Here is a 22,013-nt window from a genome sequence, read left to right as displayed (position 1 = left end):
AGGTGCTTGTTTTCTACAAGACATTTGGCTTTTGAGTTATTGGATAGGGCTCATAGGTAGTCTTCCTCAACTTGGTGGAAGAATGTTATTTGTGACCATCTCATTGTTTCTCTTGAGGATGTTGCTTCTGAAGATGTTACTTCTAAGGATGGAGAACCACCCACTCCTTTCTTTTATTTTGTAAGATAGGATTGACATTTCAACTTCTTTTGAAGTGTTTCTATCTAACCTATTGAAACATATAACCATCTTTTATTCTCCTAAGAAATTTCATCTATTGTATTTAAAAATATGTCTAATGTAATGTGGATAACCACTAAATATTTTTTTTTATAGTGAGCCATTATAAATTTTTGGGTTATGTACATAAAAATGGAGGACCATAAGTGAATTAAAAATGACTTTTTCTAAAATTATTAAAAATTATCATGACTAAGAAACTGGAGATATTTATTATGAAAACTTGGAGATGTGACAATAACAAGATTCACAAAGCTCAAAATTTACTTTCTAATCTAATATTGTTTTCCTTAAAATATAAGAGATTTAGAGGCTAAATTAAGGAAGAACAAAGAGTGATCCAATTTTTGTCAAAGAACTATAGCATAGAAATTGTTGTTCTATCCTTTAAATGTTAATTTTTTACAAATATTTCACAAATCATTTCAAAATGATATTAGCTAACATAACATAATTTTATCCCTAACTTTTTTTTTTGATAGTTGAACTACTCGTTTCAGCCAATCCTCTTACATTAGACCGGAGCCAAATCACTTTTGACTGGAGCTATGAATTAGTGAGACCAAATTTTTGAGGGACCTCATCCTCAAATTTGTCTAGCATCAGACCAATCTTCTTGTTCCTCATCACTTCAACTATTGCCTCCTTATCCCTCTATATGTAGCTTAAATCATCAATCAATCTCCTTATCTGTCCACTGCCCTTATCTCTCCATGTTACTCCTTATACGTCCCCACTCCTTATCACTCTGCTCTTGTCGGGTCCCATAACCTTATCACTTCAACATTACTATCTTTCCACGTAGTCACCTTATCCCTCAATAGTGACCACCCTTATCTCTTTGCACAACACCGATCTCTTTGGGTCATCACCCACAGTGGGAGTAGTCAAAATTTTTATTTTTTTATTATACTCCCAATTAACTTTTGTGGAAGTAGTAAAAAAAATTAGCTTCTTTTAAATGTGTATAAAAAGCATTCTTTAGTATAGCATTTTTTAGTTTTTTTCAAATCTAAGCAAGTGGATTAAAAGTGATACAACAAACAGTATAAGCAGGTTTTTGGAAAAAAAAAATTAAACAATAAAACCAAGTGAAGATAAAAAACCTCAAATATTTAAATGTAAAGAAAAAACATGGTTATAAAGACAATATAAAGATTAATATTGTTGTGAATTTTTTTGAAGAAGTCTTAAAATATGCAAATCTAATAGAGAGAATGCTTGAAATTCACTTATCAATTCATGTTCTATGAAACAAATACTTTGGGAACCTTACACGTAAACCCAATCCTTTTAGAAAAATATTGAAATTAAACCCAAGCCCAATGATAGGATTTCAAAGAAAATTTAAATAAAACATGTGAATGTTATAATATACACATGTTATGATTTTGATAAAATATAATATGAACGTATTATAAATTCAGAAAAGTGTGTGATTTTATTTTTCTAAGATACTATAATTCAAGCACATTACAATTCACTTTTATTGTGGTTTCGGAATTTTTAGTGATCTAGAGCTATATTGCAAGTACCTTATAATGCGTGCATATTATAACATGATTACATTATAGTATTGGTGTACTCTAACATGTTCAAATTATGTTAAATGTTCCTTCAAAATGGGTTTCACCATTTCTAGTATTGGTGTAAAATATAATTTAAATATTATGTTATTTTTTCTTCAGAATGGATTTCACCACATATATATCCCCTGTCCTGGTGCATATATTCCTTGTTTCTTTTATGTATAAATTTTATAAATTAATGTAATATACAATGTATTATATTTATTTATTTAGTCTCATTCCACCTAACACAACAAATAAATTATTTGATAGTATAATATGTAATAAAATTAATTGTTTTGAGGTGCAAAAATGAATTGTAAAATGACAAGTCATATGTTTTAAATCAACATTCTATTTATCATCTTCAAAGAATTTATAGAATCTAAACATTATTGATATATAGTATAAAAATTAAAGAGAGATTTATTTTCTACATATGTTATATTGACATAGATATTAATGACCAATTAAATTGTTCATGTGCATATAACATTACTTGTGATATATAATAGATCATACTAGTTAGTATTTGGAACGTCCTCCTAAAAAACAAAAGAAGTTTGAGGTGAGTAGGAGGAGGTGTGAAAGATCTAGCATTAGCTATATATATCACCAACTCCAAAATCACGACTGTGTGATATATCTCATTTTCATTATTTATGTTATCATCTATATCTTATGTCTCAACATTATTTGCATGATGTGGAAACCTAAATTAATACATATCCATAATCTATTACTCATGTGAAATTTGTGTAAATGAGATAATAAACTAAATGAAACAGAAACAAGGTTACCATCCAGAAGAACAAGGAGTTGGTACACTCGCTTAATTTAGTGTTTGTCTGTGCTTTTTTTTGTTGCCTATTGTTTCTTTTTGCTTTTGTGCTCAGACTGGGGTGTTCCCCTGTTTTGTTGTTGGTTTCTGTTTCGTTGGTTGATGGCCAATTTCTATAAAACTCTTGGTTTTGGGTCCATGTAAAACCCGTTTATCTTTATCAAACACTAAATGAAACATAAACAACACGTGAATTAAAATAGAACACATAAACATAAGAGCTATATGAATTAGGATTTCATTTGAATATAAGGGAGAATTTAAACAACTAAATTCTCAAATCTGGAGGGAAAGGTTCAATCAAATTTCTCAACAACCGAACGACCTCTCTAATGAATTTTCCACCTACCCAAATTGCCACATATGCATGAACATAAACTAAAACCCATGCTTAAGCATAACTTAGGTGAGATAGAAGAATCAATCCCAACAACAAGACCTAATAAGTTAGTCAACTACAATGCACCTCATAAAGAAGAAAAGTAAATCCTATTAGAGAAAATATAGAGTAAAATATGCCCTCTAACAAAAATGACAAACTAATGTCTTAGAATTTCTTAATATTTTCTATATCTAATAAAGTAGGTTGCCACCTAGGCATCATTATGCACCAAAATAATTGGCTTTTGTTTTCATTATAATTTACGTATTGAAGATTGGTTATGTTTCTTTGAAAGAGATGCTATACTTGCATGTAAGTCATATGAGGGAATATTCAAATATAACATAATATTAAATAATTAAATTGGATGCCTTTCAATATTGACACAATAGAAAAATCTCACATATATTTTGTTGACTCTTTTGTTGGCTCAAGCAGAAAAATGACACATATTTTGTTGACTCTTTTGTTGGCTCAAGTAGAAAAATCACACATATTTTGTTGGCTCAAAATAGTTAGTGGAACATGTTAGATTCAACTAATTTGAATTTAAATTTTATGAAGTTAAAGATGATATTTGCACTAGATACTTAAGAGAGTGACTCAAAATAGACAAAAACTAATGTCTATATGAAGATTGAATATTTAAATATTTAAATTGAGAGAGTGACCCATGATAGATAAAAACTAATGTCTATATGACAAATGAAAATTTAAATGAAATTAATGACAAATATACATAAATGAGTATGATCCAAAATACAAAAAAGTGTAAAAAAAATTAATAAAGATTTAGAAAATGTAGGTTAAGATTAAGAAAATGAGTGCAATTTTACATGTAATTGCATCATATTAATATACAATTATATTAAATTATTTTTCTCAAATGAATAAAAACTAAATAAATATTCATATATACAAATTTGACCCCTTCCCTACCACCCAACCTATAAATGACTAATTAAAAATAAATTTATTTAATTTTCATCTAATAACTTAAAGTTCTTGAATTATTATGAGACATACTCTACATCAACTTTTACGCTACAAATCTATTCAGAACTTTTACACCTTACAAATGTGAATTATAATGTAGTGTACACGGACTCGTATATCATTCTCTGCACTATGAAAAGACGGGCTTACATATTTACATGCACATGATAGAGATTGAAGGTATACAAAGTGATTGGACTAGTCCATTAGGTGGTCCGGCAGCCAAACGATCAGTCCTTGTTTCGTTCGTCTAAGAGCAGCGGGACATTCTCTCAATTTGCGACATCCTCTTAAATCTATATTTTTTAGTGATGAATGTTCCCCAATGTTGGAAGGCACTTCTTCTAAGTAACAGCAAGCTAACAGATTCAATACTTTGAGTGAGCGGAGTTTTGCTACACCGGAAGGCAAGCTTTTCAATTTCGTGCAATAACTTAAATCTAAAAGTAAGAAATAAGCTTTTCAATGTTTGGAGGCAATTCTTTCAGTTCCAAACAGCTACATCTCAATTCTGTTAAAGACCTGAGTTCCCAAAAGCTGGAAGGGAAGTTTTCTAATTTAGGGCAGCTATCCAAATTTAAGACCTCCAAGGAGCTTAATTTCCCAAAGATCAAGGGCAATTCTTTTAAGTTACTACACTCTGCCAAATTCAACTGTTTCAGAGAACCCAGATCTCCAAAAGTCGAGGGCAATTCTTCCAATTGCTTACACCTTGTTAACATCAACTCCTGTAGCGAACTTAACTGGGGAAACAATTTTGGCAGATTTCTCAAGGAATTTCCACCAGAAATGCTCAGTCTTTTTAATGAACGCAGCCCACATACCTGATCAGGCAGCTCTTGCATTTTGTCCCACTTATCTAGTATCAAGACCTTCAGGGCAGTTAGGTGATCCAGCTTTTCCGGAAACTTCTGGAGACTTCTCAATTTTCTTAAATCCAATTCTTCTAAAGAAGAATTTGGAATAATTTTTCCGGGTTTGGATCCCTCGAAGTGAGACTGTGCAGTGGCTCTCATCACCCGTAGGTTCTTGGGCAGCTGCATCCATGTTGTGATTCTATTGTAAGGATTTTTATCGGAATCTAAACAATCCATTAAGAAGAAAAATAAATTGAATTACCAGTGAAGACTTGCCTGATATAAAGTGACACAATCCTTATAGACAGGGCCATGGAACATAGTCAATCGGTCAAGCGACTCCAAATTCGCTGGCCATAAAGCAGAAATGTCACCACCCAAACGGAGGAATCTAAGTTCCTTGAATTTAGCTGTTTTTTGGCTTGATCCTGATATTTTTATCTGGCTTTCCAAACAAAGAACTCTCAACGAGTTTTTCAAAGAATGTAATTGCTTCTCATCAACTTCATACCCAGATCCAGATTCCTCCTTGCCCAGCCAAATTCCTTTGATTTGTTTGAGCTTCTGCAAAGAGGGAACGTATATCAATAATTTTACTAAAGAAAGATGCAGCAATTATTTATTAATCTGTAGCAGTATACAAAATTACAAATGCAATAACATACTTGATCGTCATGTGCTATTTCCATCCAGGACTCCATATCAAGAATTCTATTTCTAGTAGACAAGCTTCACCCTTTTGCTCGAATGATGTTTTGGACAATCAACTCATCTTTGCTGGACGTCTTCATCAATGCCGCCTCGAGAAGAAGCGTGACGTCCTCAGCACCAACAATGTACTCCAAGTCACTACGATTCCAGTTAGCAAAGAAGCAGCAAATATCCAAAAACGCTTCTTGCGTAGACGGTACCAGCTCATTATACACAGAAGTCACTATACGCTGACACAGATTTTCTTCTTTGACATCCTCTCTTGATTCCAAAGCTTCAAATATTTGAGTACATCTCTCTACCATGTAATTCTGCTTACGCAAACGAGCACCAACAATTTCTAACACTAACGGAATCCCATCAGAAATTTTCAGGACTTTTTGCATGTTCTCTCTGCCTCTGATGTTATCCTCCTTGAACAAAATTTTGAGGGCATCTTGGTCGGGTAGAGTACCCACAGGATAGTCACGACGTTCAAGGCCGGCGTATTCGAGCATATCCGTGACACCCAGATTTCGAGTTGTGAGCACTATTCTGCTCCGCTTCGGAAGGCCTGCTAATCTTTCTGGGAAAAGCTCTTGCAAGTCTTCTTCCCGAAGAGCGTTGTCAATAAACAGAAATACTGGCTTGTTTCCTTGGGCTTGGAAAGCGCTGGTGAGATGATCCCGACCTTCTGCACTGTTTGTGAACATTAAATTCCTGCCATAAGTATATGCTGGGAAGGCGTCTTTCAATATTTGCCGTTGGAATGATCTTATGTCATTCCTTGACCGGTCTGCATGGATTTCAACTCCTGAATAGTTGTACTGTGTGAGATCTAAGTCCGCAATCACAGCAGTGGCGAGCGTGGTCTTTCCTATGCCCCCAACTCCATATATAACTACCGCCAATGAGAGCTGGCTTTCTCTTTCCATGTCGAGCAACTTCGTTACTTCTTTCTTCTGCTCTTGAATTCCAACTGACGACAAAAGAATTATTACATTAGAAGCAAAATTTTAAATGCTGATGCAAATTAGAGATTTAAATAGGAAAAGTAGTGTTTGTATGCTCATACCTGCATAGTCTGGATAAATGGGCTTCCATGGCTCAATAGATGGCTGTGAAGAGAGCAGCTTTTGAATAGGCGGCTGCAAAGGCTGCGGTTGAACAGATGGGCGCTGCTGAACAGGTGGCTCTGAAGGCGGAAGTGACTGAACAGGTGGCTTTGAAGGTGGCAATGGCTGAACAGGAGGCTGCGTTGATTGCCGTTCACCTGTTCGTGTCCGAACAGGTCGCCGCGACAGAATAGTTCGGAGCGAAGAAAACCGTTCAGGTTGTATGGACCAAGCGCAGCTCATGGTAAATGCAAACCCGATGAAATGATCTGCTCTCTCGTGAAATTGAATATATATTTTACTTTATATATATGTGTGTTTTTGTTCTCGATAAAGATATTCTTTCTTCTTTTTGTTTTCAATAAAGATATTCTTTCCTTTTATTATCGGTCAAGTTATTCTTTCATAATTGAGGACGCTTTAACAGCTGTCGAAAGAAAACTGAGGAACATTTTATTTAATGGCCGTCCACCACATTTCATAAATTCGAAAGAAGATTTGGATATATGCCCCGGCTTTTCATAAATTCCTGAAGCTTTAACAGCTCTAATGGGTATAACACTGATGCAACGGCAACCTAAAGTCACTTTTTAAATAAAATTCCCTCAGCCTTCTATTTTAAATTGAAAGTTAAAGAAAAATTTACACATTTTTATCTAAAAACTTGTAGTCAAGAATTTTAAAGGTTTTGTGAAGGCTTGGAGTAAAAGGAAGCGAGATGAAATGGTGTCTCCGGTTCGCGTTGAGTGCTTTATGTAGGCTGCCTATCTCTGTGATATTGAATAAATATTTTGCCATGTTTACGTGTCATTGTTTTCAGACGAAGATATTCTTATCTCTTTTGTTTCAGAATTTTGGACACTTTAACAGCTGTCCAAAATTATTGAGGAGAAAGATTATGTACTTGATAGGCATACCCAAAAGAAATGATTTGATCTGGTGCTCCCACCTTTTTTAAATTCGCTAACCTTTTATGGCTGTGATACGAATAAGGAATTAAACTATAGTAGGTGAAAAAATACAATATTTTTAAAAACAATTTGACAAAAGTTTTTGTCATTTCAAAATCATTTAAAAGAAAACATCCTGTGACAAGACACACAACTCTATGTTTGATCAATGAATAACACTAGCGGTTGGACCTGGCAAAGGTTCAATGTGTAACACCAATAGATATGTGGGTATGTGGAAAATATTTGGGTGGAATGTCGAGACAAAAAAAACTTTGATGGTTCTCCTCCACCATGCTTTGCAGCTCCATATTCTCAGATCTAAGGGCCTTTATTTATAGTCGCTCTCTTTCTGCGCTTGGATCCGCCATGGATTTTTTCTTCATTTGTGCCCACATAATGGAGGACTGTGAGGAGGAAAATCAATCCCCAAACGCAGAAGCCATTATCAGCTTCCTTACATAAATCAAAAGCTAGGACTTAGCATAATGAAAGCAAGGTACTTGGGTGTAGAAAATTTAATTGATGATGACTAAGCTACTTAGCCACAATACATGAGTAAGATACAGATATATAGGCCACTCGGATGAGTGAGTTAGGATGACAGATGTTCAAAAGGTCATGAGTTAATTTTCAAAGGTATTGTTGTTTCAATCGTAGCATTATTCATGATGACGAAACCACAAAGAGAAAATATTTTAATATTCAAAAATATCCTGCAGACAATATAACATTTAGATATGACAAACTGAAACAAAAAAGGGTCGCTAGAAAAAAAATCTAGCGTTTACCTCATTCACTTTGTGTGACTTGAGATAATACAAATTTTCATGCTCCAACAATCATGCAACCTCTGCTTTGCAACAGTTTACACACAAATTAAAGAGCGGCTAGAATTTTCTTTCTCGCTTTCAACCTGATTTTTCCTTTGAAGACAAGTATAGTCCTTCAAACTTGTGGTGAGTCCTTGTGCAATTACAGAGGGTGTTACTGTCGAGCCTTGAGAGAATCCTACACTGTACATTTGAAGAGGAAGATGGCAAAGAATATTGAGAAGCTGAAGAATGTATTGAAAGATAATCAAGAGAGCATTTCTGGATTCGATTGTGTGAAAGATTTTTGCATCAACGTTTCGGATCACACTCCGTGATCCATCATTTGACTCTCTTCATCCTGATGATGGATCACGCAGTGTGATCTGAAACGTTGATGCAAAAATCTTTCACACAATCGAATCCAGAAATGCTCTCTTGATTATATGATGGATTGTGGAAATCTCTTAGAACTGTATTGAAAGATGTTACAGTCAAATACTATTTGATTTGAAATCTGATTTGAGTCAACTTAAAAGAAATTCGATTTGATTTGACTCAATGATTTTTTAAACACATATTAAAAAAATGTAGTTTTAATTATTTTGTGCAAGTTATTTGATTTTACTCTTAACTATATTGCTATCAAATGATTTGAAAGATACCAAATGCAACAAAAAATAAGGGGATCCATTTTTAGCACTATTTTGTATTCTAGTAAGAATAATCTTAACCATTTTAGAGGAAGCTTAGTAGTTTATAAGTTAGATTCAGAGTAGTACAATTCTTGTTCTAATTTATCTTCAAATTTTGAACACACTATACAATATAAAAAGACAATTTTTGATCCCCTTCATCTTTCCCCATTTTGATGCACTTACCGAATCACAAAAATGTGATTAGATAATTTATTAATAAACAACTCAACAATAATATAATAGATATCTGGAACCCTTATATTGAATATTTCACACATAAAATGGAAAGCTAATGTTTTGAGACACATAAATAACACTATTTAACCATAAGCCATAACCATGGTTAAAAACCTTGTAGGGGAAAAAATAGAAAGCAAAAACTGTGAGCATTGTGTTAATGAAAAAAGGTGAGAATTCTTGACTTTCACTTTGACAAAGCATGCAGGACATATTTAGCTTCGTGTAATTGAGCTAAAAAGCATGTCTGTGAAAATGCCATACAGTTATGAACTTGTTTCGTCGTTCTCTGAAATGTAATTCTTTGTTTTTTTTGTAGAGACATAGCTGAATGAGTGTTGTAGAGGATGGGAAAAAAGTGGAGTTGGTGGCTTCAAGCTGTGAAAAGGGCATCTGGATCTCCTTCCAAATAGCTCGAATCTAAAAAATCATGAAGATATAGTTCCCCCTCAAAAGGGGGAAACAAACCATAAATAAGAAAACACTGAATCTAAGTACCCATGTCGGTTCAGTAATCTAAAATAGAAACAGAGTAACCTGACATTGCTCTTTCTGTGATTATTACAACCATATTCGTTGGCATTACACAATTAGATTTATAAATTCGAGGAAGTTTTTTTTAAAGGCCAGGCACTGGCAGTCCAACAGTTAGGGCGGCGGCTGCAAGTAAATGAATCAGTTAAATCTTATAAATTTATTCACCATTGAAATACAATTTGATTCAAATATTTGTATTAAATGAAAATGAAAAAAATGTTTTCAGGGGCGTAGAAACCTCAAAACATAAAACCCAGTGAGATCATGACTTACCTCAAGATTATGCACAAATTGTGCCCTACTATTAACGATGCCAATAAAAAGAATGGACAGAGTTTGCAAAATATTTTAGAAACCCTACTACATAAGAGACGAACCAAAAACTAAAATCTGTTCAATTGTTGCTTCAATCAATTGACACTCGAAGAGAATAATCTGATGGTTAGTTTTTTGACGCACAGCCAAGCAAAATTAAATAGTGTTGAACCAAAAATTCCCTCTATGCAAAAATGTAGAGAGATTAGAAATTGAAACAACTCATCTTGAATGGAAATGCCCCGTTAAATGTTGAAAAACAAAGGAAGTCGATCCTTTGTCTTAATAATTAATAGCAACATATTATTTCTCCCAAAAAGGCAAGTTCAATATGATGAAGGTTAAATGCAGAAAATACACTAAAAATGCTCATGGTGTTTGCCCTTTGTCAAATGGTTTTGAATATTGAAAACAATACCACAACATATTTTCACAACCATGTTTTTTGTGGGGTAAACGTGGCCCACTTACAATAGCATCAGCTGCTCCAAAAATGGCCATAGCACCTCCAACTCCTGCTACGCCAATTGCAGGTTTGACTATAAATTTTGTAAACTCGGCCCTAAAATGGCAAAACAACAAACCACAAATAGTAATCAATACAAGTTGATGGTAAAATGACAAGGTTCAATAATGGACAAAGTATTGTTGTAGGGGAAGAAAATGTCCATGAAGATTCTAGCAGATGCATACCATACAAATTCTTGTTCAAGGACTGAGTATGCAAGCAGAGGGATTAATAATAGCATCCTTTTGTCAAGTAGAAGAGAAAAGGTCACCTTTAGTAGATTTTTGAAAGAAGATTGTGAAGAATTTTGATGGTGTATGCCAAGCCCTGCTTTTGACCTCCTTTGTTTACTTAAAAAGAATGCTAAAATGGTTCCTAAGATCATGCTTCCAAGAAATACTGCAAACGACAATGTAGTGCCTGAGTTACTTGTGCCTTCCTGCAATGATAAGTATAACATAGGATTTCAAAATGACTGATATGTGTGTATTTGAAGAAACAAGAGCAAGATAAGTACCCATGGACCAACTTATTAAAAATCAGTAACACAATCAACAATAGATTTGATTGAAGCATGTGAACACCCACCATTCACCAAAGTGGGTTTATTAAAAATGCACTTAGTAAAAACCTATAAGCATTTATAAGAAGTATTCATAAGCAAGCTTTAGTGTTTTAGCGCTGAAAAACGTTTATGAAGCTACTAATAAAAGACCCAATGATTGTAAACAAAGTCTGTAAGTTCAAATGCATACCATAGTGGATACAGATTGGCTGCAATGAATAACCAGTAGCCTGAAGTCCCAAGAACAAGTGAATTCTTCGAACCGAGCCTTCTAGCTACAGGTGCTTCTATAAATGAGCATACAGTGAATGATGTATAAAGAATACCCAATGACATAGTTCCTAAGTTTCCATCCTGCAAACCAAAATCGTGAAGCTCTACACCAAAACAACAATAACAGATCAAATTATCACCAAAAAATACTAGCCTACTAATTTTCTTTTGGACAAAGGGCAATCCGTTAATTTTCATGATCAAATAATAACCCGCTACATTTTTCAACAGCACAAGATAATTCTCTCACACCAAAATTGCCACACACCTTTTGTCAAAAAAATTATTAAGCAATTTTCAAGCAAAATTTAAAGAGAAAAAGAAAATTCCTCACAAAATGTAATGAACTTTGCAAATTCTGAGCTGCAGAGTAAGCCAAGAATACAAAGAGAAACGTAAAGCTCAGAACATGAAGGTCCCTCAAATGATGGCTGGAGGTCTTCGAATGAAAATTGAGCCTCTGAAGCTCTGCAACATTACCATCAGCAGACGTCGACAAGTCTGTTAGAAGAGGAAGGTTGTCAGAAGTCATCTCTTCAATAAATTTTATAGTTATTCGACCCAATCATCAAATGGGTATTTCCTTAAATCATCGATATTTTCAACCCCAAATGTAATTGCATAGTTATCCATGAACATAAGCAGACAACTGAAAAACGTTAACCTGCGATGGCCTCTTTCTTACTTATTCATTTGTTGACCTATATCCTATACATTCTATGGATCATTCCAATGGATTCGGCTCTTAACATTTAGCTATATAAATGAGAATCCATTCACATAGATCAAGCAAGGATGATGGGATATGATATCAGTAATTAAGTATGAATGTTAGGATCAATAATGAATGCCCTAAAAACTCCGATCAAACAAAAACTTGCAGAACCCAGAGCCAAATAAAATAAAAGCGCACTTGCAGGAGCTATGCAGGGGAGGGAGCTAACTACCAACGAGGTTGCAAGGGATGTTGTGAACACGTGGGACGTAGGGAGTATGCGGACTGCTAGCACCATATCCACTATAGCAGCAACCATTTCACCACGTGTTAGATTGGGAACCGCTGCCACCCATAAGAACACAAACTCTACCCACGTGTTTCCCGAGTTTTGTTCCGCGAGCTGCATCTTTTACGGCCAACACAATATTTCCCCGGCACTAAGACTATCGGCAAAGGGAAGCATGAGACAATTTGCCGTCGGGAATTATTAAGTGATATCGTAAAAATTAAATACGCACCGATAAACCCAAAAAATCCGGTGTGAGACAATTCTCGTGGCGGTGGACCCCCACAGGGAATAGCCTATCGACTAAAAACGTACAAGGTCGGAGGCATGCACAACTATGAACTGGCCGAAAGGGGGAATATATTATTCTCATAAAGGTTAAGAAACAACATAAATGAAAACAAAAATGGTTTTCTTTCATTTATAAAAGGAAGCATAAATTCAATGAAATTGGAGAGTATTTTATATATTTTATTTAGAAATTTGTAGATTTTCAAAATAAAATTAGAAGTAGGTGGTAATGACTATGCAGATAGTGTAGAATATGGGTTTACTATTGAGAGGGGTGAATTAGTAGTAAATTAAACTTCAATCTTTATCTAATTAATTCTTAAACAACTTAAACTTTTAAAAAGTTTCAATCTGAAAAGATGCATATGATTTATGTGGAAATCCGAGATGGAAAAACTACCATGAGAATGCTGCTAGGATCTATTGTCCTAATCAAGCCTCATGATCAAAAATTCAATTACAAAGTTTAAGGACACCAACTCTAAAGAGTCACCAAACCCCTATCTATATGAACACCAATTCAATCGAAGTTCTTAAGAAAGCACCAACTCAAGAATCTTGGAGCAACAACGCCAGAATCAAATCAATTACAGAATATGTTCATTTACAAATCAAATATACAATCCAATTCCATCAATAAGACATATTATGCATCAAGTTGATTCCAACAATCTGAAATAGAACAAAAATATTAATATAATGAATCTTTATAACAAATGTCGCTATATGACTGCACAATGATATACTGAAACCAAGACTGAAAATTGTTTTTGAATATCTGAAAAAAAAAATTGCAAAAAATTAATTTTGGCACAGTTGATTGTCACTCAGAAAATTGTCATTGTCATAATACCAGTGATGAACATATTACACTCTATAAATCATTCTTAATATATCAAATATAAACAAGTTATTGTTCAAATCTTTAAGTATAATCTCCAGCTTGTTAATATTGATATTCTGCACACATTTCGTCAAAGACTGAAAGCAAATGCCATTAAAATGAACCTGCGATCGTTAACTTGTGACACTTCATTAATCTGAAGACATACTGACAATAAATCTGATTGCTATTATTTTGTACTCATTGCACAACTGAAAAAGTTCTTCTGATCTGAAAGCAACATTAAATCTTTTCACAACTTAGAAATCAATATCTTACGGTCATAATTGGATCAGAGAGTAATAATAATCTACTTTCTAAAATACACATATCGCAGGCTGACTTTCTTCCAATATAGTCTACTGAACCTTCTTTCGTTGACTGTGATCAAATGATATATTTATTTTTCATGAAACACAAAGAAACTTCACTCCTGAAAATTGATGAAATGTATCAATAATTGCTCCCAGAAATTTCTTCAGTATTCACGTGTTTTAATGCCACCTATTATCATCTTGTTTTAACAAACTGTGTTTTTCACAGAATATACGTGGAACCAGACTTCTTTTCTTTATGCTTTCATAATAATAACAATTATCAAACTTTTCATTAGATTATGCACAATGCAACAACAAAATACTCATGTGGCATTCTCTTATTTTTCATTGACCCATTCATCATTCTCACATTGCAATCTGATCTTCTATTAATAAATTTCTCCATCAAATGAGTAGTTAAAAAATAGTTACTCACCTAATACAATTGGTTGTAACTACCAACCAACTTATAAACTATCTTTCTTACATTGGATATAGTATTGCTTCATTTTCTCTTTGGTTGCCATTAAATAGTCTTTAGATTGCAATATAAAACTCTTTCAAATATATACATGGCTCTTAAACTGTTATATTAAGTTATATTAAGCCTATAAGCATATAGTCATTTATACATAGTTGGAAAGACAAGTCTGATATGGACTTTCAAATTTGAACTTGATAATAATAATAAATAGTGTGAACTATATGTAGTCAATCTTAATCAAATGCTATTCAAAGTCAAAAGTATACAACCATTGCATTGGCTTTGAAGATAACCTCATCCAAATCGAAGGTAAAGATAAAGTCATTTCAGTGTAATTTTAATATTAAGAATACTATTAACATTATTGATATTGAACCTTGAGCTTGCTCTGTTAGCTGCTTCCAGCTAGCGGTTCCATGTGTGCTACTTGATTCCTTTTTGTTTAATTTTTATGGTTGAGGCTGTGGGAGAGCCTTTACGGGCTTCCTAACAGGTTGGGTCTCATAACCTTGTTTCACATGACTACCTTGCTTTTCAGGAGCTTCTCCCTAGTACCATTTTGATCTTTTTTGCAGAACTTGAATCTTTGAATTATGTAGAAAAAATTTTGGGTGGAAGCCCTTCGAAGATGGGGATAACTTCTAACAATTCTTCTCCCCAGGCTAAATTTGTGGTTAGTGAGCATCAAGTGGAGGTATTTGATGTGTTAGATAACTTGGCTATTGTTGAACTAAGCCTTTCCTTTGTTGGGAAGTTTTTGGTGCTTCGTCCTCCTCTAGACTTGGTGAAAAAATGAGTTTCTACTAGGTGGAAGTTGAAAGGAAGCATCACCTCTAGTTCTATGGCTAATGGCCTCTTCCTTTTCAGCTTCACTAATCAATCGAATATGGCCAGTATTCTCACGGATGGGCCTTGGACCTACGGAAACAACAACTTCCTTTCCTTATGCAAATGGAAACCTAACCGCGATCCTTGGTTTGATCTCGGTGCTATGGCCCCTATGTGGATTCATCTCCTAGGGTTACCGCTTGAGTTCTGGAATCTAGAGATCCTCAAGGGAATTTCTAACTCCTTCATGAAGTTCCCTGCTATTGATTGTATAACATAATGCAAATCCCATATATTATTTGTAGGGGTGTGTGTTAATGTTTCTATTAACATCGTGTTGCCTACTAAGGTTACCCTCCTCTCTAATCTGGGCTCTTGGTTTCAACAAATATAGTATGAAAATGCCAAATCCTTCTGCCAGATTTGTGGCTGTTTTGGACAACTTAGTTCAGCCTATAAGAGAAAAGACACCCATAAACAACTATTCCCTAAAAATATGGAGATTTTAGAAGAGAAACAAAGAAATAAGATAAAGAATCATTAGGAGAAAGGCCCCATGGCGATGGATGGGCCCTCCAATTAGGAGATTGAAAATAACTTTCTTAAGGATAAGAAGAAGCAAGTCAATGACCACATGAAATCCTCCTATGTGACTTTAGAGACATGTGAAGACCATCTGCCGCCTATGAATCCTTTTATGGATTGTCACTTGGTCATGGAGACTTCAAGGAACAATGAGTTGTTTATAGACTTGAGCTAGAAGCAAGGACAGGAGCAAAATGAGAAAGCTACTACTAATGAAAACTCAGTTACAGCTCTAGGAGAACACATCCTCACCCAAAACAAAGTGAATATTAATCAGGAAAATCAAATGTTCTCTTAAAAAGAAAAACCATGGAGGGTTTGGTAACCTCAAGGAAAATATACACATTCTGGGATTCTCGTCCACCCCTCAGCCAACTAAGTCTAAGTTATAGCTACCTAAAGGTGTCAAGGAATATAAAGAGTAGATACAGTTTGCCACTAAGAACAAAAAGAAGAAAAAAGTGGATGTGGAAGGCAACAGTAAGGTTGGAAGACCTTCTCAGATAGACACTAGACAAAAGGATGCAGAACGAGAGGTAGCGGTAGGGAAACATACAACCCTAGATGGGCTCTCAGAAAATAAAAAGAAGAAACTTAATAACCCCTGAGTTGGGTTCTTCTCTATTCAGGTGAGTAGACTTGCTTTTTTCTGGATTCAGTTTTTATGAAAATCCTCTCATGGAATGTTCAAGGTTTGAATAGCCTGATAAAATAATATATGTTAAGATGTAGGCTAATGGAACAAAAGGTGGATATTTTAATGATTCAAGAGACTAAAATGAATAAGGAGAATTTTTAGAAGGCTACTAACTCTTTTTTGGGCTACTTCCTCCTTCCTAAATTGTAACTCTGATGGTGCTTCTTGGGGAATTGCGACTCTTTGGAACTCTAGTTTTCTTTACGGCTAGCTGATTCACTCTGAAAAAATTGTTTGATCGTCAGGATGAAAGATCTTAGGTCCCATCTCCAATGGTAACTTGTTAATGTTTATGCCCCTAATGCTAGATCTCCTAGAACTTACCTATGGTCCACTCTATGTTGTCTCATTGGGAATTACAAGAATGACTTGTGGATCATTGTGGGAGATCTTGATTCCCCTTTTTTACCCTTCTAAGAAAGAAGATGGTAGTGAGGACTACTCAGACAGTATGACTGATCTTGCTGATTTCATCTCCTCCTCTAGTTTGATGGAGATTAACCTCAATTGTTCTAAGTTCATCTGGTCTAACCGACATCATGGGAACCATTTGATTCAAGTTCGGTTGGATAGGGTGTTGGTTTCTACTAATTGGGAGAACTTTGATTCTCTCTCCCTTTGCTCCTTCCCTAGATTGGGGTCAGATTATAATGCTATCCTTTTGGTGATGGATGGCCCTTGTGACCATAAATATTACCCTTTCAAGTATGAGATGATGTGGTCTCATCACCCTAATTTCATAATGCTTGTGGAACAGTGGTGGAATGCTCCAATCTTGGGCACTCCTATGTACCAAATTGCACAAAAGCTTAAACTTCACAAACACAAGGTTAAGGGTTGGAAATGATACTCCTGCAATATATTTGAACAAAAAAAGGTCACTATCACTGACCTGGGGAATATTCAAACTAATATTGAAGAAAAGACTGCCTTAAAAAGGAGTACAAAGAGGAAATATATTTGATAAATCAAAGGCTTCTCCTTAACAGAAAGGAAGAGGTGTTTTGGAAATACAAATCAAAGATAAAATGGCTAAATGAAGGAGATAATAACACTAAGTTCTTCCACCAATATACTATGAAGAACAAAAGTACCAATAGAATAAGGAAACTCTTCAAAGAGGATGGTATTATGATGGAGGATGAGGATGAAATGGTTGCTCTTTTCACTGATTTCCTTAGCTTAAACAATCCTAATGGCCAAAGAGGTCTCCACGACCTCGACAACCTTTTGGATGTTATCATTGATGTTATTAAGGCCGAGGACTTATCTAAGCGAACTAAAAGGGTCACCCTATAGGAGATGTAGATTGCTATGTTCTCCTTTTCCCTTTACAAGGCCCCAAGGCTGGATGGGTTTCCCCTTGCCTTCTTCCAAGATCAATGGGATATTGTGGGTGTCGATGTCTTGAATGCGGTTAAGGACTTCTTCAGAACTGGTAAACTCCTTAAACAGATCAATGTTACTTTCATGTCTTTAATTCCTAAACATGATAATGATGTTTTCACCAAATAATTTAGGCCTATAAGTCTTTGTAACACAATTTACAAGGTCCTCTCCAAAGTGTTTGTCAATAGTGTAGACACCTAAAATTAATTCAATTGATATTTAAATAATTTAAGCCTGTCAACATAATTAACTAGTGTAAATGTGTTAATCCCTTCTTCTTAAGGTTGATTAAATCAAATTTAATCAATCTTATCACTATAGTCCAATAATTAATTTATCAATAAATTAGTTATTTCCCCATTCTTCTAAACTCACCTCAACCATTATTTATTCTAAAACCCACTTAGTTAATTAATTAACCTAACTAAAGTGATTCCTACAAATCACTTTCTCTAATCCTCCCTTAGCCTAATTAATTATTCTAGAAGCATGATTATCATTATTCTCCAATTTTATTTTCCCCCACTCATTATCTCTCCCCATGTCACATCCTCCTAACTTTCCCACTTGCACTCTAATAACTCATTAAGCCACTTAATCAACCCCCTTAATCATTTGCACATCCCTAATCACCTCGATCCTTTAAAAAAAAATCAATTTTTTGAATCTTCCCACAAACCCTTTTATTTTGGAATTTTTAATTCACCCTTCCTCCCCCCAAGGAATTTTATATTCCTTTTTTCTCTTCCCAATGTATTTGGGAGTTCTTCCCCATGAACCTTGAAATGTGTGGAGACAAGGAATGCCTTTATGACATATCTCTTGAATCCTACAACTTGTCCTCCCGATCCATGTTCTCCCTCTCAAATCGATCTCAACCCTTCATCCCAAAATCAATCTTGGCCCTTCATTTTGACCTCCTCCAATTTAAAAATTGGAGTCTCCTCTCGTCACAAATCATCCACTTTCATCCAGTCTTATGTTGTCCGTTTGAGAATCCAAAATCATCCATCACACCATCATAATGTCAAAATATTGCCTCATAATCCAATCTATCACACTCGTGCACATCATTTGAATCCAATCCCACCTTGTTGTGTAGTGGAGATCATTCTAGATATCCTATATTAGAGTCAACCCAAACAAAGTAAGGAGGAGCACATCTTTTGCTTCATCAAAGGCTCTATCAGAGGAACAAGAGAGAACTCTCTCTTGCAAGGTATATGATATGTTGGTTTAATTTTTTTACTTGATTTTTTATATTTATTTGGATTTAAACTAACCATCTAACCTTGCATTGGTTTTCCCTTGCTTCATTTTGGCACACTCGGTGGGACCCACATCCCTATTTCTAACCTTTTTCTGATTTTTTAGTGTTTTTAGTTTGCAAATTGTTGCTTCAGTGCATCAATCTACACTTCATCACATCCACTCCATTACTTCAGCATGACCATCATGGTTCAGCACCTCCGATTTGAAATTTGAATTTTCTAATTGTTAAGTTTTGCAAGTTTTGTAGATCAGGACATCCTCCCTTGCATTAGCGCATCCCCACCAGTGTCTTTTGACACTTAGTTTTAAGATTAAATTTTCAATTTTAATTCTTATAATAGTCAAAAATCACAGAAAAATCACAAAAACAGTAAAAAGGGATCTAAAAAGGAACTTAAAGACAATTCTAGGTTAGATTCTTAGTCTATTTTTTAACTTTAGGCTATTAGTTAAATTCTCGGATTTACAGGCGAATCAGTGCCTGTGCTCTGGTTCAGTGCCTTAGTTGAGCCAGTGGACCTGACATTTTTCAAATTTTGAATTTTCAAAGTCGGTTAACTAATTTTCTGTTGATCAGAGCTTGCGCATGCACATCAACGCCTGCAATATAGTTCAGGTCATGCATGTTAGGTAATTTTGAATTTAAGTTTTATAAATTTTCAAATTTCAAAGGTTCCTCCTTTCTATTTTGTTAGGTGCGCGGATATTCTCTAATGCATACGTAAGCTCTTCAGCGCATCCACCTGTGGATCAGCGCCTGCACTGTGTCCTTAGGATTTTTTATTATTAATCAAATTTTGAGTGGTTTTAGGTACTTTCTCTTGTCCAAGGCATAATCTCCGAACAACTAATCTACTTTCTTGCAGCATGCTTGTCCAAGATATGTTTTTCCAATAAAGTAGAATTTTTTGTTGTATTTCTAGCTAGAAAATCATATATATGTGAGACTAAAATAAACAATTATCTTTTATGTCTTATGCACTACCATATTAAGTGTTGGGTGGACCCACCGTTGCACTCTAGTATCCTTTCCCCTCGGCTTCATGGATCTTGGGTGTAAGACAATGAGTGATCAATAAGACCCTCTTTTTCATTTTAGTAATTGAGGGGTATTTCTTGATTGGGGATTTCATCACCCCATAATATTATCTCAAATTGGGATATGTTGGGGATATCTGAGCTTTTATATAAATAAGTTGGTCAGGTGGTTGGAATGCTGAGTGAATTCAACGTATGTGGGGGCCTTCCCTACACCAATAAGCTTATTTAGAGCCTTAAGTGACTTGCTTCGAGAATCCATCATTGGATTGGTGATCTCCCATAAATTTCACTAAGAGCCTTGTTTTAGTAGCCCAATATCCCACATTCTTAGTGCAACGGATGCAGATCATACCCCAAAGTTACCTCTCGTGTACCCACTCAAGATGAGACTGGAATTCCTCATATAATAGATCCTTGGATCTTTGGGGTAAGAGAATTTGGTATGCCTGGGAAGTGAGGGCATTGTAAGGGGGAGTCAGTGCTACCAGAATCTTTATCTGTCTGCTTGTTTGAGGTATCGCTTGTGCAAGAGGCCTATTGAATGGTTTCCACTTTACAACCTAAGTTATATGTCTAATGCATGTCTTCATCTTGTACAAAACCAGTGAAATTTTATTTAGGCTAAACTAGGCCCCCTTCACTTTCACGCTTGTCATAAAGCATTTCTTTAGCCAATGTGCTTTTAATTGTTTGATTTCTCTTGCCAAGAGTATATGACATCCAAAAGATTCCTAAATTTGACCAAATATTTGACCAAACCATTCAATCTTCACTTTGTCACTATCAAACTTGATGAGCCTATAAATTGACCATATTATTTCATGCTTTATGATACTTTAACTCATGTTTATAATTTCCTTCCAAGTCATTTCCAAACATTACCTTGGTTTTGTAAAGCATTAAGTAGGATTAATGGTGTTAGATATGCATATGTGTGTCTAGCTAGTTGATGCTAAATACATGTAACATATTCTAATAAGTGGTTATTATTGAATGTAAAGTACTTAAGAAGGATTACCATTTATTTTTTGAGTGTTTTGAGTCATTCATATATCTAGAAGAAAGGAGGAGCAAGTTGACAATTGGCAGATGTGGCAGTTTACTGAAAGTGCAAAAAAAGTCAAAATATTAGTTTCAGTAAAACAAACATATCTCACTCATTTCTTAACTAAATTTATATTTAAAAAATGACCTGGATAGATTAAAAGGATATCTAAAAAGGGTTTAAACCATTTGATTTGATTCACAATAGTTCATTATTAGCATTCACCACAAGTTGACTGAGACAAACTAGCAGATTTCCAAGCAGCAGTCAAGGATTGAGTTCTAATTCAACTTGGACTCTTCCACCTCTTCATGAGTTCATGTATTTGGATTTATTAAAGTGAATTAATATTGGAGAAGCTTGGGGAAACAATATTTGATGATTCATAAATAATTATGACATGTTTTGTACACATGTTCAACCATGACTGTACTTTATAGTTTTAGAGTTCAAAGAGGATTAGAACTCATACAAATAAATAGTCAATATAATGATACACCAACAAAAGTATGATAATGATGTATTATTCATAAAATACCCCACAATACATCAGTATCCAAATGGGGATAGGTGGAATAACAATACTTGATGAG

General features: G+C 34.7%; 3 protein-coding genes across 6 annotated transcripts; all 3 read right to left on the bottom strand.

Annotated features, from left to right (window-relative positions):
• Positions 1–4,054: 4,054 nt before the first annotated feature.
• LOC131857777 (disease resistance protein RPV1-like) lies at positions 4,055–5,585 on the bottom strand. Its single transcript, XM_059210496.1, has 3 exons — positions 5,550–5,585; positions 5,161–5,448; positions 4,055–5,064 (listed from the first exon to the last, which is right to left on the bottom strand). The coding sequence occupies exons 1-3, from the start codon at positions 5,583–5,585 to the stop codon at positions 4,468–4,470; spliced, it is 921 nt and encodes a 306-aa protein (XP_059066479.1). The 3' UTR covers positions 4,055–4,467.
• On the bottom strand, positions 5,319–7,221 carry LOC131027658 (TMV resistance protein N-like). The gene is made up of 3 exons (XM_059210856.1): positions 6,650–7,221; positions 5,550–6,553; positions 5,319–5,448 (listed from the first exon to the last, which is right to left on the bottom strand). The coding sequence occupies exons 1-2, from the start codon at positions 6,930–6,932 to the stop codon at positions 5,616–5,618; spliced, it is 1,221 nt and encodes a 406-aa protein (XP_059066839.1). The 5' UTR covers positions 6,933–7,221; the 3' UTR covers positions 5,319–5,448; positions 5,550–5,615.
• A 3,329-nt stretch (positions 7,222–10,550) lies between these two features.
• On the bottom strand, positions 10,551–12,520 carry LOC131027677 (UNC93-like protein 3). Of its 4 annotated transcripts, XR_009102525.2 has the most exons (4): positions 11,919–12,519; positions 11,502–11,665; positions 11,018–11,185; positions 10,623–10,800 (listed from the first exon to the last, which is right to left on the bottom strand). XR_009102525.2 is itself a non-coding variant. In XM_057957758.2 (3 exons), exons 1-3 carry the CDS (start codon positions 11,502–11,504, stop codon positions 10,608–10,610), a joined length of 450 nt encoding a protein of 149 aa, XP_057813741.2. In that variant the 5' UTR covers positions 11,505–12,520; the 3' UTR covers positions 10,551–10,607. The 4 variants fall into 4 exon arrangements, 2 of the variants coding, with proteins under 2 accessions (XP_057813741.2, XP_057813742.2); XM_057957758.2 differs by having other exon boundaries at positions 10,551–10,800; positions 10,932–11,185; positions 11,502–12,520; XR_009102526.2 differs by having other exon boundaries at positions 10,623–11,185; positions 11,502–11,688; positions 11,919–12,518.
• Between the last annotated feature and the right edge of the window lie 9,493 nt (positions 12,521–22,013).

The sequence above is a fragment of the Cryptomeria japonica genome, chromosome 8 (assembly GCF_030272615.1).
Source record: "Cryptomeria japonica chromosome 8, Sugi_1.0, whole genome shotgun sequence".
NCBI classification, from domain to species: Eukaryota; Viridiplantae; Streptophyta; class Pinopsida; order Cupressales; family Cupressaceae; genus Cryptomeria; species Cryptomeria japonica.
The sequence above is the reverse complement of the archived record's forward strand: the minus strand, read 5'-3'. Positions and strand labels throughout refer to the sequence as shown.

Coding starts and splice junctions, on each gene's coding strand:
- LOC131857777 (XM_059210496.1), bottom strand. CDS start 5,585: ATGGAGTCCTGGATGGAAATAGCACATGACGATCAA. Junction 5,449..5,549: donor AAATAGCACATGACGATCAA/GTATGTTATTGC, acceptor CCCTCTTTGCAG/AAGCTCAAACAAATCAAAGG. Junction 5,065..5,160: donor ATTGTGTCACTTTATATCAG/GCAAGTCTTCAC, acceptor ACATGGATGCAG/CTGCCCAAGAACCTACGGGT.
- LOC131027658 (XM_059210856.1), bottom strand. CDS start 6,932: ATGAGCTGCGCTTGGTCCATACAACCTGAACGGTTTTCTTCGCTCCGA. Junction 6,554..6,649: donor CATTTATCCAGACTATGCAG/GTATGAGCATAC, acceptor TTTTGTCGTCAG/TTGGAATTCAAGAGCAGAAG.
- LOC131027677 (XM_057957758.2), bottom strand. Junction 10,801..10,931: donor CTTGAACAAGAATTTGTATG/GTATGCATCTGC, acceptor TTGCCATTTTAG/GGCCGAGTTTACAAAATTTA.